The sequence below is a fragment of the Doryrhamphus excisus genome, chromosome 17 (assembly GCF_030265055.1).
Source record: "Doryrhamphus excisus isolate RoL2022-K1 chromosome 17, RoL_Dexc_1.0, whole genome shotgun sequence".
Taxonomy (NCBI): domain Eukaryota; kingdom Metazoa; phylum Chordata; class Actinopteri; order Syngnathiformes; family Syngnathidae; genus Doryrhamphus; species Doryrhamphus excisus.
This window is the reverse complement of record NC_080482.1, coordinates 8421333-8436664: the sequence shown is the minus strand read 5'-3', so window position 1 is coordinate 8436664 and position 15332 is coordinate 8421333. Positions and strand designations below refer to the sequence as shown.

At 41.8% G+C, this 15332-nt stretch overlaps 2 protein-coding genes across 9 annotated transcripts in view; both read left to right on the top strand.

Moving 5' to 3' along the window:
• Positions 1-9689, top strand: part of lipeb (lipase, hormone-sensitive b) — a 31624-nt gene extending 21935 nt beyond the window's left edge. For 6 of the 8 annotated variants that reach the window (XM_058053230.1, XM_058053232.1, XM_058053234.1 and 3 more), the window contains 4 exons: positions 1217-1399; positions 1691-1869; positions 3092-3340; positions 4526-9689. In XM_058053230.1, coding sequence (XP_057909213.1) covers positions 1217-1399; positions 1691-1869; positions 3092-3340; positions 4526-4909 — 995 coding nt within the window. In that variant the 3' untranslated portion in view covers positions 4910-9689. The remainder of the gene's footprint in view (positions 1-1216; positions 1400-1690; positions 1870-3091; positions 3341-4525) is intronic. The other 2 variants (XM_058053231.1, XM_058053233.1) reach the window with 1 other exon arrangement.
• A 4751-nt stretch (positions 9690-14440) lies between these two features.
• Positions 14441-15332, top strand: part of tmem145 (transmembrane protein 145) — a 30852-nt gene continuing 29960 nt past the window's right edge. Inside the window, exon 1 of the mRNA XM_058054142.1 lies at positions 14441-14639. Within this exon, the coding sequence (XP_057910125.1) occupies positions 14526-14639 (114 nt within the window). The 5' untranslated portion in view covers positions 14441-14525. The remainder of the gene's footprint in view (positions 14640-15332) is intronic.

Below are 15332 nucleotides of genomic sequence, written 5' to 3'. Positions count from 1 at the left end.
TTGTGTGGAAATATGGTGTAATAACTATAAAAGCAATCGTCACTCGCTAAATGTACTGCAAAATGTCAGTAAGGATAATTCATAATGCCGCCTACAGAGAACATACTAACTCCTTATTTCTAAAATCACATATACTTAAACTTGCTGACATAGTTAATCTTCAAACAGCTAAAATAATGCATAAGGCTAAAAATAACAAATTAGCTAAAAATGTCATTCAATACTTATATACTTAATACAAGAGAGGAGAAATATGATCTCAGGGAAAAACTAAATTTGAAACACTTCTATGCTAGGACTACGTTAAAAAGCCATAGCATTTCAGTATGTGGAATCAAACTATGGAATGGATTGAGTAAGACCCTCAAACAATGCACAACGATGAGCCAATTCAAGAAACACTACAAGCAGTTGATGTTTGCTAAATACAAGGATGAAGAGTCTTGAACCAGTCATGATGTGCTATACATATCACTATATTGACACTTACTATGGTACCCATTATGTCATTGGATGGTCATATCACCTAGTACTTCGGTACGTGATAAAAAAGAAAAAATATATAAAAAACTAGGTAAAAAAATAGGAAAAGCAGGAAGTGAACAAATGTAACAGTTACTGATTGTAAAAGTACCAGATGGAGGGGTAGGATTTAATAAGCTTTGCTTCTTCCTACTCCTTTTGGACATGTGGAACTGTGAACTGATTATGTGATGCACTCAATTGTAATCTGATGCATGTTCAAATAAAATAAAACCATTACCATTACCAAGAACAATGAACATTTTGCCCTTGCCTTTAGTGTTAATGGTCGTATTCTTCACAAAGAGGTGTGTCTGCCCTGTGCTTGTAAAACTAGCAAGTCTTCTTATTAGCATTTATATTATTCTCCAAATGTGCTTATTGCGGCATGTAAATAATCAAGACCTGCAGTAACGTTTTTCTGAAAGTGTGGAACAATAGCAGATGACTATGTTAATTAAGCCCATCAGGGATATTGTCTTTACTTAGTTTACCGCCAGTAACTATTACTTTTTTTATTTCCTCCTTGTGGTTATCTGTACAAACAATAACAAACTGCCTTTGGTGGAATAGACTCAGCACATTTGTTTACTATTGGACCTTTTTTTACTTTTATTGCGTTCCCACTTTTTATGTTCATCTCCTCACCCCTTCCTCATTAATCTAATGTCCTTTCCCTCATCTCTTGGTCCAGGTAATGAGCCGCAGACTGAGAAGCAGGTGGAAAGGGTGAGCACGCTCAGCATGATGCGAAGGGACACAGCGCTGCTGTTGCGAGACTTCCGACAGGGAGCGTCCAACTGGATCCATGCTTTACTGGACTCGAACAGAGCCGCCAACCCGCCCAGTACAGATGCAGAGTCCGGAGGGACCACTGGTAAAGCGCTGTGCATAAAGTATAATTTGTGTGTGTGTGTGTGTGCACACACGCACAGTATGATTGCCTTTACTCAGGGTCTACTTATCTTCTCCCTGTTGCTTTTCACACTTGTAAATCCATTCATATCAATTCACCTCACCAGAACAGACGGTCTTTTGACAGTAATTTGTTCATTACCGTAACCATAAATTTCCCCCGGCGACCCCTTAACTAGATGACACCCCCCACAGTTAATTTATAATCGCGCCACTTTCAACCTACGATTGAATTTCTGTTTCCTTGTCACAGAAGCAGTGAGGAAAAGCGTGTCAGAGACGTCCATCTCCTCTCCTCATGTGGACCCCACGGTGCCTTCTGAGCCCTCAAACCTCCACACCGGGAAATTATCTATGAAGAGCCAAACATGCCAGGACCTGGGAATCCATAATTCCACCTCCCACTGTGCGCCCCTCCTCTCCGAACGCACTGTAGGTCACACTGCAACCTGTTTTAATTAAGTGAAGCTTTTATTTAAAACAGATAAAATGATGCTGACATATGAACTGTATGAACAACAACCAATTGATGATGTCCTCATTCTAGAATAAATTAGGGGCCTTGAAATTACCGTTTGTAGTGCCCTCTATTGGCTGTGGTCAAAATGCTTCAAAAGACATTCAAGCATCTATGTATTACAGTAAACCTCGGATATATCGGATTCAATTGTTCCCACTGGTTTTGTCCGATATAAGCGAAATCCGTTATATGCGTATACCGGAAAATGTCCGTTTTACGCATATATCGGATTTAAATCCGGTATATGCGTAAATCGGATTTTATCCGTTATAAAAAGGCACTTCCTTGACTATGTTTTCAATGTACCTGGACTGGGCAATGAAAAGAGACGTAAGGTAATGATAATTTAACTTTATTGGACTCTGAGCATAACAAATTGTTAATTAAGCTAGGCCCTGTTACGCCCGTCAGGCCTACGTTATTTCCAATAGTGAGGTTAAGATCTCATTCACTGCTGTGCTAGTATTATTGACGTCACTCACTTTTATATTTGTCCTAAATCTGGAGCCAGGAGAAAGACAATAGCCATCAACATCATCAACATCAACAAGATTAGCATAACGATGCGGCCATCCGATATATGCGAGGGAAATTTAATGGAAATGCATTGGAACGGGACTGGAGATTTTGTCCGAAATGGGCGAAATCCGTTATAAAAAATCCGATATATGCAATTAATTTTTATTGGAAATGCATTACAGAAAAATCGGTTCTTTTTTATCTGTCCGTTGTGAGCGAATTTCCAATATATCCGAGGTTTACTGTATATACAGTGGTACCTCAATTAACGTCTGTCCCAGTTAGCGTGATTTTGGTTAACAACCAAAATTGACCCACTTGTTTAGCGTTCAAAATACCGTTCAGCTTGTTTACGTTGCCATCTTGGATTACACTCTTTCGAGAAAATCTTGTGATACTTGCAGATGATGCATTGTTCATTCATAATGTTGTATTGTGTGTTGGGAATGTCTTGTCGAAAACTTTGTCTTGGTCAGGTCACTCTTAAACTAATGCATACAGCCAGAACCTGCAGTTGGAGACCACTGATAAATTAATGAATAACAAATATATAAATATGTCTGACTAGTGTCCGATGCCTTGTTTGCTGACTGACATTTTCCACTCTTTATGCAGCCTGAAGAAGTCAATTTCTCCATCTCCAATGAACCTGATTACTCCCCACCTGCAAACCTGCCTTCCGTGGCGATACCACCCCCTGGTGGCGAGGAGGGATCTGAGTTCCCGCTGGGCTTTGAGCCCCTGCGTTCACAGCAGCTTTCTGAGATGAAGTTGCACAGTTCGCCGGTGGTCAAGGACCCATTCTGCTCCCCTCTGCTGGCCCCTGATAGCATGCTGAAAGCTCTTCCGCCTGTTCACATCGTGGTAAGCGAAAGAGATGCACCAGCTGGAGGAATTCCAGTACACTTACATACACAAGGGCTAGATGTTTATCACCCTTTGGGTAATTAGTGTTAGCTGTCTGCGTATTACAGAGCTTGAAAACTGGAAAAGACTTAACGCCACAGCTAGCAGCCCCCCGCTATCAAATGTATTTAAATCTGCTAATGTCTGAATATATTAGCAAGACTATTAGCAATTTGTATGAATTTCCATAAACTGGCCTGCACAGATGACTAGAAGTGCTTGAATATAGGATTTTTTATTGATATCTGCACATTATCACTTACATTTATTATAATTTCAAATAAGTTGCTAACCAGGGAAGAAAAACACCTTTTTGTGAAAAGATATATTTTAAGCACTTTGACACAAATTTAACCAAAATATCTAAACAACTATGCCACAACACAAACCATTGTTGTTTTACATAAAAATAACAATTTATTTACAAATATAACACCATGCAATATTTATAATTTTCACATTCTGCTCTAAACTGTGTGTTGTGCGTGCATTAAAAATATCCTTTCAATACTTAACCTTGTGCACGCTACACAACTCCATGCTTTATGACTTCCTACTTGCTGCGGCGAGCTCTATTGCATGGGAAAGATGAGCATGCTGAGCTCTTATAAAATGCACTTCTGCCACCTTGCGGACGTTTTTAAAGCTTAAAACTGCACCAAACAGGATCTTTTGTATTGTGCAGTTGTGTCATCACCTCTTTTTGCCTCAAGCGCAAAGGGGCAGTTTTACGGCGCCTTTTGAAACTCGTTTTGAGCAACCCCAAACTTCTTTCAGGGCATGAGAATACAATATTCTACTACATTCATAGGTCCGAAAAGTATGGCTTGTCACCCAGATTTAATAGGAGCATCCTTGGAAGAATACTTATAATAATTGTTGATGATAAAAAAAAGTAAACTCTATAACGATATGAACAGCTGCAGCAACAAACAAGCCTACAAGGTATTGTTTGTCCTTTTTTAAAATGGCTCCACTGACTCAGCGAGATGGTAAACATGGCTTGGACTAAAGAGAGATGGCCACTTGGCTTCCTTCTCTTCATCCCTTCATTGAGATGCTTGACACGTCTGCAGGGAATCTGAATGTGCTTTTCATCACCCCCCCCTCCCACCACCACCACCACCACCCCTTCCCTCTCAGGCTTGTGCACTGGACCCCATGCTGGATGACTCTGTGATGTTTGCCAAGCGCCTGAGGAACGTCGGGCAGCCTGTCACGCTGTGCGTGGTGGACGACCTCCCCCATGGCTTCCTCAGCCTATCACAGCTCTCCAAGGAGACCAGGGAGGCCGGCAATGTGTGCGCCGAGCGAATCCGCGCCGTCTTCACCCAAGAGGAGACGCCCCCGGAGCCACGCAAACACCGCAAGCTGGAACGGACCGACAGGGGCTTGCTGGCCCACTCCGAGGACGCCACTACCCTTTTTGATGGAGGTGAGCTGGATAAGGAGCTTGGGGCTAAAACGACTGAAGATTTTGTAACTGTGGCTGAAAGCAGCACTGACATCGGGGGTGTGGAAGCTTAGATAAACTTTCATTATAAGACTCTACTTCATACAAGCAGTAAAGATCACCAGAGACAAAAGCCCCTTTTTATGCTGCCCTGTAAAGGCCAGATTTTTTTTTTTCCCGCTTGTTGCTGTTCTGTATAAATGGCAACGAAAAGGAATGGGGTCGTAACAGGTGGCACGCTACCTGTGTAAGGGTATGCCGCAATTCTGGGACCATATGTGTCCAACTTTGTTGCTGTGTGAAAGCGCAATATCCTGCTGCGCAGCACTGATGCGACCATTTTGCATAATCTCTGTGTGTGAAATTTATACCAGATAACAGAAGCAATTGACACGGACCGGGAATTCTCCCTCTGCTGTAAAATGATGGCATTCCTGTATGAACGCCATCCTGCACTTATAACCCAATAACATGGTGATTCATAAGTACAGTAAACCTCGGATATATCGGATTCAATTGTTCCCACTGGTTTTGTCCGATATAAGCGAAATCCGTTATATGCGTATACCGGAAAATGTCCGTTTCACGCATATATCTGATTTATATCCGGTATATGCGTAAATCGGATTTTATCCGTTATAAAAAGGCACTTCCTTGACTATGTTTTCAATGTACCTGGACGCGCAGGCAACGCTGCAAACGCTGCAAATGACGTCGTATAGCGGCCTGTCACGATTCGGCGAATCGGAGCGCCACGATGCGGCCATCCGATATATGCGAGGGAAATTTAATGGAAATGCATTGGAACGGGATGTCCGAAATAGGCGAAATCCGTTATAAAAAATCCGATATATGCAATGAATTTTTATTTTTTTATTTTTTATTTTTATTGGAAAGGCATTACAGAAAAATTGGTTCTTTTTTATCTGTCCGTTGTGAGCGAATTTCCGATATATCAGAGTCCGATATATCCGAGGTTTACTGTAATTGTAATATAGCAGCAGGGATTTTTTTTTAAACGTAAATCAGCACTCACTTACACAAGGCATCGTGGATTATTTCTCCAAGCCAAAATGCTCGACTCGATCCTGTGATTCATCACACACCGAGCCTGCTAATCAGATAAAATGTTCCTCCGTCAAATCATCGCAATCTGAATGGCCCCTTGTCCTGCTGGAGAGTCTCTTCCAAATCACACTTGATAACTGTGCATTGTGCTCTCCCCATTACTCCCATTTTGCTGTCAATACAAGCTCACTTTGTGGACGCTAACTCTGTTGACATGCAGCCCAAATTGGATTAACTCACTTTCAAAAAGTGTAACAGACTTTGAGAGGCTGCACTGAAGTTTTATCTCCTGGTAATCATTTGCTAAAGCGTCCTATTTTTCTATTTTGCTGTATGTATTTAGTCGTTAATCCACATGCTGTTGATTACACAGTTTGAATGTGCTCAGAACTTCACGACCAGCTGCTCTGCGGGTAAATGAGTATTCTTAGTACTGAGTACTGAAGAGGATTTGTAATCATTAGTACATAATAGTAGTTCATGTAATATTTACCCACACACGATATTACGAATGCAAGTAATGCATTTTGGAACCTTGAGTATTCCAGTGTCGGCTAGAACAGTGATTTTCAACCACTAGCGTACCTTGAGAAACCGTCAGGTGTGCCGTGAGGAATTATCCAATATCACTTTTTATAATTAACATTTATTAATCATCATTTGCAAATATTATGTCAGTAGCCTTTATGTCAATAGTATACATGGACCCAAATCCAGACGTTCTTCAGTTTTAAAAATGGAGGCCAGCAATTTTGATTCAAACTAAATTTCAAGACTGAACAGACGAAAAACTGTCAATACGGAGATATTCCGACAAGTGAAAGAAAAACTTGGGGAAGCCGGTATCACGTGATGTTGATGTTTACGTTTTACTGGGCATGCCCTATTGACTATTCTGTTTGATTTTCAGGGTGCATGTAGACAAGAGATTGGAATATTCCTTTCTATGGATACCATTGTTTCCCGAAAGGTCATTCGGAAAGAGAAAAAGTCGTCATGTTAAAAACGTGGCTACTGTCGAGTGTCTGTGGTGTCAAGACTGGCAGAGCAATGGAATATCGGTCCGTGTGGCAACACCTACCTTGTTCCTCCGATAGACTTATTGATTGATTGACATTTTGTAACATTTTTGGTTCGTGGTGTGCCACAAGATTTTTACAATGTATAAAAAAAAAAAACGTGCCGTGGCTCAAAAAAGGTTGAAAATCACTGAGCTAGAAGATGCTAAATAGTATATTTTCACACTTTCCTCGACCGCACAATCCCCTTGCTGCTTCTTACTGCTTCTTCACACTGCACGCAGTGTGTCAAAGTCGCACTTCTGTCAACACGACTGATTTCGTGCCTGACGAGCTGCTTTCACAAATCCCAAGTGTTGCTGCTTTGAGGACCCTGACCAAGAAAAGAGATTGCACGGGCCCTTGCTGCTGGTTCCATCTCCACAGTCTTCTTATTCCGAGCCGCATCCAAATAACTTGAGGTCACGCCTTTTTTAGAAGTGTTTTGCAACAGAAGCACAGAAATTGTTCAGTATGTGGGGGGGGGGGGCTTTCTGTAACTGCCAACAATGGCGGCGATAAACTGCACGCCACAGGGTGGCGTTTTTCAGGTTCATGTGATGGCGGGCGGAAAGGATTTAGCCAAAGTGCTACAGAGAAGAGGGATTTTTCAGAAGTAGAAGACGTACTATAGCGGATTAGGCGGCGCTCGCTTGTGTCAGCCTGAAGTATTTACCGCAACATTTTCCTGTCGGATTGATGAAGAAAGGCAGCAGCATCAAAGACTAGACTGAGCTTTTATTTTCATCCTCTCTCTCTCTAGCACGCTATAGGCCTCAAGTTTGCGCCTTCTTGCACTTTTGCTGTGGTTTGTCCTGATGTTTGTAAGCGACTTTATGGCTTGTAGAATTTTTTGGGGTTATTCTGTCAGTCCTCGCCTGTGTGCCCGAAGCTACCACGTCGGTTGCACTGAGGCCCGTACTAGCACTTTAATCATCACCAGCTGCTCAAACGACCAAACATAGGTTCTCAAGGATATTTACTTTTCGTTTAAGCTAGCTGTGCACTGTCAATTAAGTATGATTCTGAGTAGATTTATTGTCGTGTCAGGTGTTGTTTGTAAAAACCAAAGTATCAGATCTTGAACTGTCGTACAACAATGGGGCGGTACTCTCAGTTGAGTAAGCTGCGATACAATGCTACAATGCTAATATCGAAGTACAACACTCGATATACAGTCGTCCCTTGCTATATCGTGGTTTGAACATTGTTCCCTCAAAAATATCTTAATCAAAAATTATTTGATTAATTTGATCACTAAGGTTGACGATTTGTCAAAAAATTTTGAAAGACAAGTTATATGTAATATTCAGGTCATGAAGCATCAGTAATGCTACATTGTTGAGGCAATGTATTACATTACCTTAAAGGTAACCAACAAGCCGCATGGAAATCCGCCAGTGGGGGCAGTATATCCAATCCAATCCACTTTATTTATATAGCACATTTTATAAACAGAGTTTCCAAAATTAAAAAGTAATAATCCAAAACTAAAAGATCAAAACTAAAAGATCGAAACATGCATCTTCCACAGTACTAAACTAAAGTGGACAAAATTTGCCATTGTTTACTGAACTTCCAACATGGCGTCTACTTCTTGAAGAATAGGAATTGTGCTGTATTTATTTGCGACAGAAGAGGAAGAGAAGGTGGTCCTTGAACACAACAGGGTGACAATGTGCTTACAAAAAACAAAAAACACATGACTGAAAACATGACTGATTTGACTTGGAAATAAAACCCGCTCTTTTTAATGCACACCAAATACATATATACAACTACAAATAAGTTACAAATAAGCAGGATCTCCTGCTCGTCGGCCTAGTTAGAAGATTTCCTAGGTGTTTAGTGCGGGAAATTCGGGCTGAACAGAGCCAAGCCGACCTCGCGGATCTGTAAAACATAAAGCAACCTTAACATAGTCAGCCCTGGCATGTCTGACTTGATAGAGTAGGGAGAAAAGTTATCCTCCCATTCCATGTGGAAGTGGTAAGTCTTCTTACTATGTTCTTCTTCCCCACTCTATTGGAAACATTTTTTTTAAGTTTAGATTAAGTAAACTGGAGAGGCAAACTTGTTAGCTCGGTATCTTGCCATGGTAGAAGCAGCCATATCTTTTGTCCGTGCATTGTTCCGGTAGCCTGTGCAATGTGGTAAATAAAAAATAGTAGTTTAAAAGTAACATGTTCATGTCTACAGGGCTGTAATGTTATGTTAAACAGAAATTCACTTATCGCGATTGGTTCTGGAATCACTTCTGGAACGGCGGGGACGACTGTATTAGGAAACTTAAGTTTGTTTTCAAAAGGCTTTTTGAAGTGTATTTCAAAGTGCCGAATTTGAGACAACTTTTATATTTGAGTAAATCGGGTAATGTTCATTACGTCAAAGAGGCTAAACAATACATGCAAATCAAGATAGGAAGTGTGTCGGTTGGGTCTCTACACATCATTCTGTAGTTTTAAGCACAGTTCAAGGAACAAGATGTATTGCTTCGTTGTTAGCTTTGTTTTTAGCATCAGCATTTCAGGTCTACAGACAGTTGAGTGTCTCAGTTCAGTTAAAAAAACAAGTGTACTGTATGTCCAGCTTCATACATGACTGAGTATTTAGAACAACAAAGTCTATAAAACACATTAGTTGAGTCAGGGTTTTAATTTTTTTTTTTAAATGCTGCTGATCCGCATATTGCCTGAAGTTCCTGTTGGCTTTTTTTTTTTTTTTTTTTTTCAACCATGACATTGACAAGCTTTAACATTGTCGGCCTGCGAGCATCACCGACAAGCAACCAAGAAACTGTATTCAAGAGTTAGACCGGTGGAATGATTATTTCATTGTCTGATGTTCGACCCCAACTACCGCACACATTTTAGAGCACATGTTTTTTTTGTAAAATAATTGTTTTCTTGTTTGGAAATTGGCTTAACTGCCGCATGTTCAGCCATAGTTTGAATACTGAAAATTGTCTCATTTCCTGCCGATGTGACATTAGATGTCCACCTTTTTAGCAACCAAGAGTCTGATGTCATTCAAAATCAATCCCTCAAAAGAGATCATTGCTGCTGGACCAGAATCAATTCAATTATAATTATAATTTTTTTAAGCTAGCTTCAGACATAAACTGTGTCCACTTTTCTACAATTACGTTCTACAAAAACGTTCAACATCATAGGACTGAATCGGAACCAAAGACCACAGATCGCAGTGTTCATAATGTTTGGACCATTTTTTCTGTTGATTTCTTTTAAAGGGGACCTAATATCCTTTTTCCACTTTTTTAACCTATAAATATTATTCTCCTTTTTAAATGGTGCCAAAGCATCAGATAATGAGGTTTACGCATTTGTAAGTGAGCCCTGAAAGAGGTTTTATATGGCTCTGCACGCTCTGGTTTAAAACTCCGGACTTCCTTATATGGGCTGCAGATTGACTGCCCTGAGTAAACGCGGAATCCGGAAGTTCTAGGGAGCGCTTGGGAGTGTGACTAATCACAGCGGAGTGGCCGTACCTAAAGAAAGGTCCGGGGTGGAGTAAGTTAAACAGACCATTTGGGTCGGAAGCAGGAAGTCTATGGAAACACTGCAGAAAGAGCTGGAGATTCTGGAAGATCTAGAAAGCTTTCTGTGCGGGTTATCGTGTGTAGCTTCTCTATAGGAGTCAACAACTCAATACAAAGCACAGAAAATGAGCATAATAGGTCCCCTTTAATTGACATGCCGTTAATAGCAGCATGCTAATCAGGGTGTAAACAAACAAGCCATAGAGCTGTATTTATACATAACTTTGTTTTTCCCATAAACACCACAAGTGCAAATCTCTGAATAAAAAAAAAAACATGTATTTTTACCATTGTATAATCTGTGTAGATATTATCTGAAGAGCTGTACATCAGGTTTGATTCTTTGCAGGTTTCATACTCTGAATGTCTGTTGATTTGTATTAAAAAAAAATAAATGTATCCCACCACACTGTTGTAATGTGGTGTCCGAAGGCCAAACAATTCAGGATTTGCAGATTTGCAGTTCGCCCAGTCTAGGCACATTTATTTAGCTTGGCAGAGAAACTTATGAAAAACATTAACAATAAAAAAAATAATTTTGAAAAAAAAAAAGAATGACTTAACTTCCCAAAACAACAAGAAGAAAAAAGGTATTCACTCACATCACTGAAATCTAGTACTGCAGTACTGCTACTACAACTCTCCATAACACATTAACCCATACACATATTTCCCTACCCGAACCCAAGATTAAATACCCATCCAACCTTACAACCCACTCCCCCCATCCCAGTACATGGTATGGTCTGATCTGATGTGATGTCACTAATGACATCACCAAACCTATAAAACCCAGAGACTCATGGCGGCTCCTTGCCAAACATTCCTGCAGGTGACTCCCTTGGTAAGTATCCCCAGGTAAGACAAACTCTGTACACCTGTTCGAATCCCAATTTAGCTTGGATTAATACATCACCATGATCACATACTACAGTATTAATTGGCCCTGTACCCTAGAAACCGCCCATGAATGATACGGGAAAAGGCTGAAATGATACTGTGTCCAAGCCCAGGGCAGTGATACTGATAAAATATCGAGTTTAACCATGTCCAGTATCAGCCCCCGTAGCTGTCCACTCAGAGCGCGCTGCTCTGGTATCGTGCCCGTGAAACAACCAATCAGAGAACAGCACACAAGTGCTTAGTGCCTAGTGCTTCTCCAGTCACCAAAAAACCCAACTTGATTAATGGAACTTTAATTGTCAGACATTGATAAGATAAGACTGTTGATAAAATATTATTGTTGAAATATTTTTGCAATTGTTGTGTTTACACTGTTTAGATATAATACATGTAATAAACTGAACATTTTCTGGAAACAAAATGGTCTTTTGATTAAATAGTATGTGATAATAAGCTCATGATTAATTAGTATGTGATAATAAGATCTCGGGCTGATACTGACACTTGGGGGCATGATACCTGGCCTGATACCAGACAAACCATGTGATAACCTATAATTATCAATGACATAACTCCACAAACAATGAAATCCTGAATACAACAAGTGATGAACTCCAACTCATTCACTTTGTCACACACACACTCTTGTGGCAAAAATATATACTCTATACTTTACACTTTTGATTGTTTATATATGAGTGCATGTTTGTGTTGATCTGAGATTTGTTTCTCTATTTTCAGTGCTTTGTATTGTGTGTTGAGTCACTAACCAACCTAATGTGTCTCCTTGAAGAAATGCAGTGAGCCTAAAGGTCCATTGTTTCTGGTCTCTGGCCACCTCTTCCAGTTCCCTCCAACGTGCCCTAGATCTAGGAGGCTTCCGGACTAGATGCCCAAGTCGCATCAACTGGCTCCCCTCAATGTGAGGGAACAGTGGTTCGACTCTTGAGCTCCTCCCAGATGACCTTGGATGAGTCCCACCACCCTGTAGAGGAAACTCATTTCGGGCACATGCATCTGCAATCTTGCTCTTTCGGTCACGACCCAGAGCTCATGGCCATAGGTGAGGGTTTGAGCATCGATTGGCTGATAAATCAAGAACGTTGCCTTACGGCTCAGCTCTCTCTTTACCTCGACAGACCTGTATAGTGGCCGCATCTCTGCAGACGCTGTGCCGATCCGCCTCTCATTTTCGTGATGAGCCCTCTCTCCCTCACTCATGAACAAGAGCCAGAGGTATTTTAACTACTCCACCTGCAGCAAAGACCTCACTCCCAACCCAAAGGATGCAATCCACCCTTCTCCATCTGATGAGAAGCGTTCTGATGAGAGCGCTTCACACTCAGCTGCAAACCGATCATCAGGACTACATCATCTGCAAATACCAGACATGAGATCCTAAAGCCCCGAAACTGGACAGTCTTAAGAACTTGGTTGCATCTATAAATTCTGTCCATTAAAATTATGAACATAATCTATGACAAAGAGCAGCATTGAACAGGTTGAATTTACAGCTGGCAATGCGAACCAGGATCATGTAAGGACTGAATGGCACATAGTAGAATGCCACTAACACTGTATTCCTGGTGGATCCCCCAGGACGCCTTGAGAGGACTTTATCAATTCCCAACCTCCAGAGCTGCATGCTCCGGTGTTCCACGACCAGGACGAAAACCACACTGGAATAGATTTTCCCAGGGAGGCTTGAGAGCAATTCCCGTGTTGTTGGAACACAACTTCTTTAGAAAGGGAAACCACCACAAAAGTACTGTTCCAAACTTTCGTGTCTTTCAAGAAAGTCCCACAACATCCCAAGCTATCCACTGCATTGAATGAATTGAGAAATTTATTCATTCATTCATTCATTTTCTACCGTTTTTTCCTCATGAGGGTTGCGGGGGGTGCTGGAGCCTATCCCAGCTGTCTTCTGGCGAGAGGCGGGATACACCGTGGACTGGTCGCCAGCCAATCACAGGGCACATATAGACAAACAACCATTCACACTCACATTCATACCTATGGACAATTTGGAGTTGCCAATTAACCTAGCATGTTTTTGGAATGTGGGAGGAAACCCACACATGCAAACTCCACACAGAGATGGCCGAGGGTGGAATTGAACCCTGGTCTCCTAGCTGTGAGGTCTGCGCGCTAACCACGCAACGGCCGTGCAGCCCCATTATTATTATTATCATGTTCTTGTGTCCCTTTTTTTTCAGGAGCACTTTGTAAACAACAGACCACATTGCGTGCTAACCACTAGACCGCCGTGCCTGAGTGGAGAAATTCTGTCATTAAAAGTAGATAATCAAGAATAGTGTGGCCGTTAAGAGTAAAAAGAATTTTGACACACCATATTTAGCCACCCAGTTCGGATTATTAAAAAAAATGATGATGCTGTCCTTGAAACAAGCGAAAACAGAGACAAATGCATGTTTTAGCAAATGAATATGCCGTACTTTTCTCCTAGCATCCACACAGTTATTTAATCATTTTTATCCTATATTTATCCCATTGGGGCGACACGGTGGTCGAGTGGTTAGCGCGCAGACCTCACAGCTAGGAGACCAGGGTTCAATTCCACCCTCGGCCATCTCTGTGTGGAGTTTGCATGTTCTCCCCGTGCATGCGTGGGTTTTCTCCGGGTACTCCGTTTTTTTCCTCCCACATTCCAAAAACATGCTAGGTTAATTGGCGACTCTAAATTAACTCCATAGGTATGAATGTGAGTGTGAATGGTTGTTTGTCTATATGTGCCCTGTGATTGGCTGGCGACCAGTCCAGGGTGTACCCCCGCCTCTCGCCCTAAGACAGCTGGGATAGGCTCCAGCACCCCCACGACCCTCGTGAGGAAAAAGCGGTAGAAAATGAATGAATAAATGAATTAATTTATCCCATTGGCTTATCATAGGAAACAGCACTAAATTGTGTTCAAAGGCATTTTTAATGTGTGTGTGTGTGTGGAGGGGGTGATCACATGAACGCGCCGAGCATTCTCTCTCTCTCTCCCTCTCTCTCCCGCCCTGTGAGCTCGTGCCCGTCCGGACACCAGCTCCGAGGCTGCCGGGGGCTCAGACGAGCCTTGGCGTGGGAGAGAGAAAGATGGAGGCGCGGGTCGTCGGAGGGAGACTCCTGTGTCTGGTCGCGATGTCCAGTGTCCTCTGCGTGGACACGGTCCTCGGGAAATATGTCAAAGGCGTCGTGGACACCAAAGAGGTCAGTGTTGCATATTATAAACATTAGCATATCTATTGTTATTTCTTTCCCCACCTGCCATGACGATGGAGGAGTCATACGCAGGTGCTCCGTTCCATTCGCGTTAAGTTATTTGCATCTGTCGCCATTAAAAAAAAAACAACATTCTTCCTCATTTTAGTGCGCCAGTTTCGCTCGTGTCCTCGGGAGGTTGTGTGTTCGCTTTCTTTCCGACGCTGCCATCATCGCAGACAGTCTTATGAATCGTCTTTTTTTTTTAAACGTAATTATCATCATTGTCGTCGTCATTATCATCATCATGGCGGACGTGAGACCGGTTACAGGTGTGCGACACGTGACTGCCATTAAGTTTGATTATTCATTGGCTGCTCACGTGGTGTCCAGATTCAGTGGTCACAGGTTCGAGACCTGCCGCAGTGGTGAATACCAATGAATCACATGTGAATAGAGTCAGCTTCCTGATGGGTGCCCTTGGGCAGTGGACATCATGGTCTGTGGACCCCCCCCCCCCCCCCCCAACAAGCCCCCCCCCCTTTTTGTAAATGCTTTATAAATGTTGGAAACTGCTCCAAGGCGCCTCACCCCAATTTAATCAGCAACCACTTTAATAAACGCCACATGCTTACTAATATTATTTGTTGTTAAAGGCATTATTTGAAATGAATGAAAAAGAAAATAAATAAATGCTTTCCT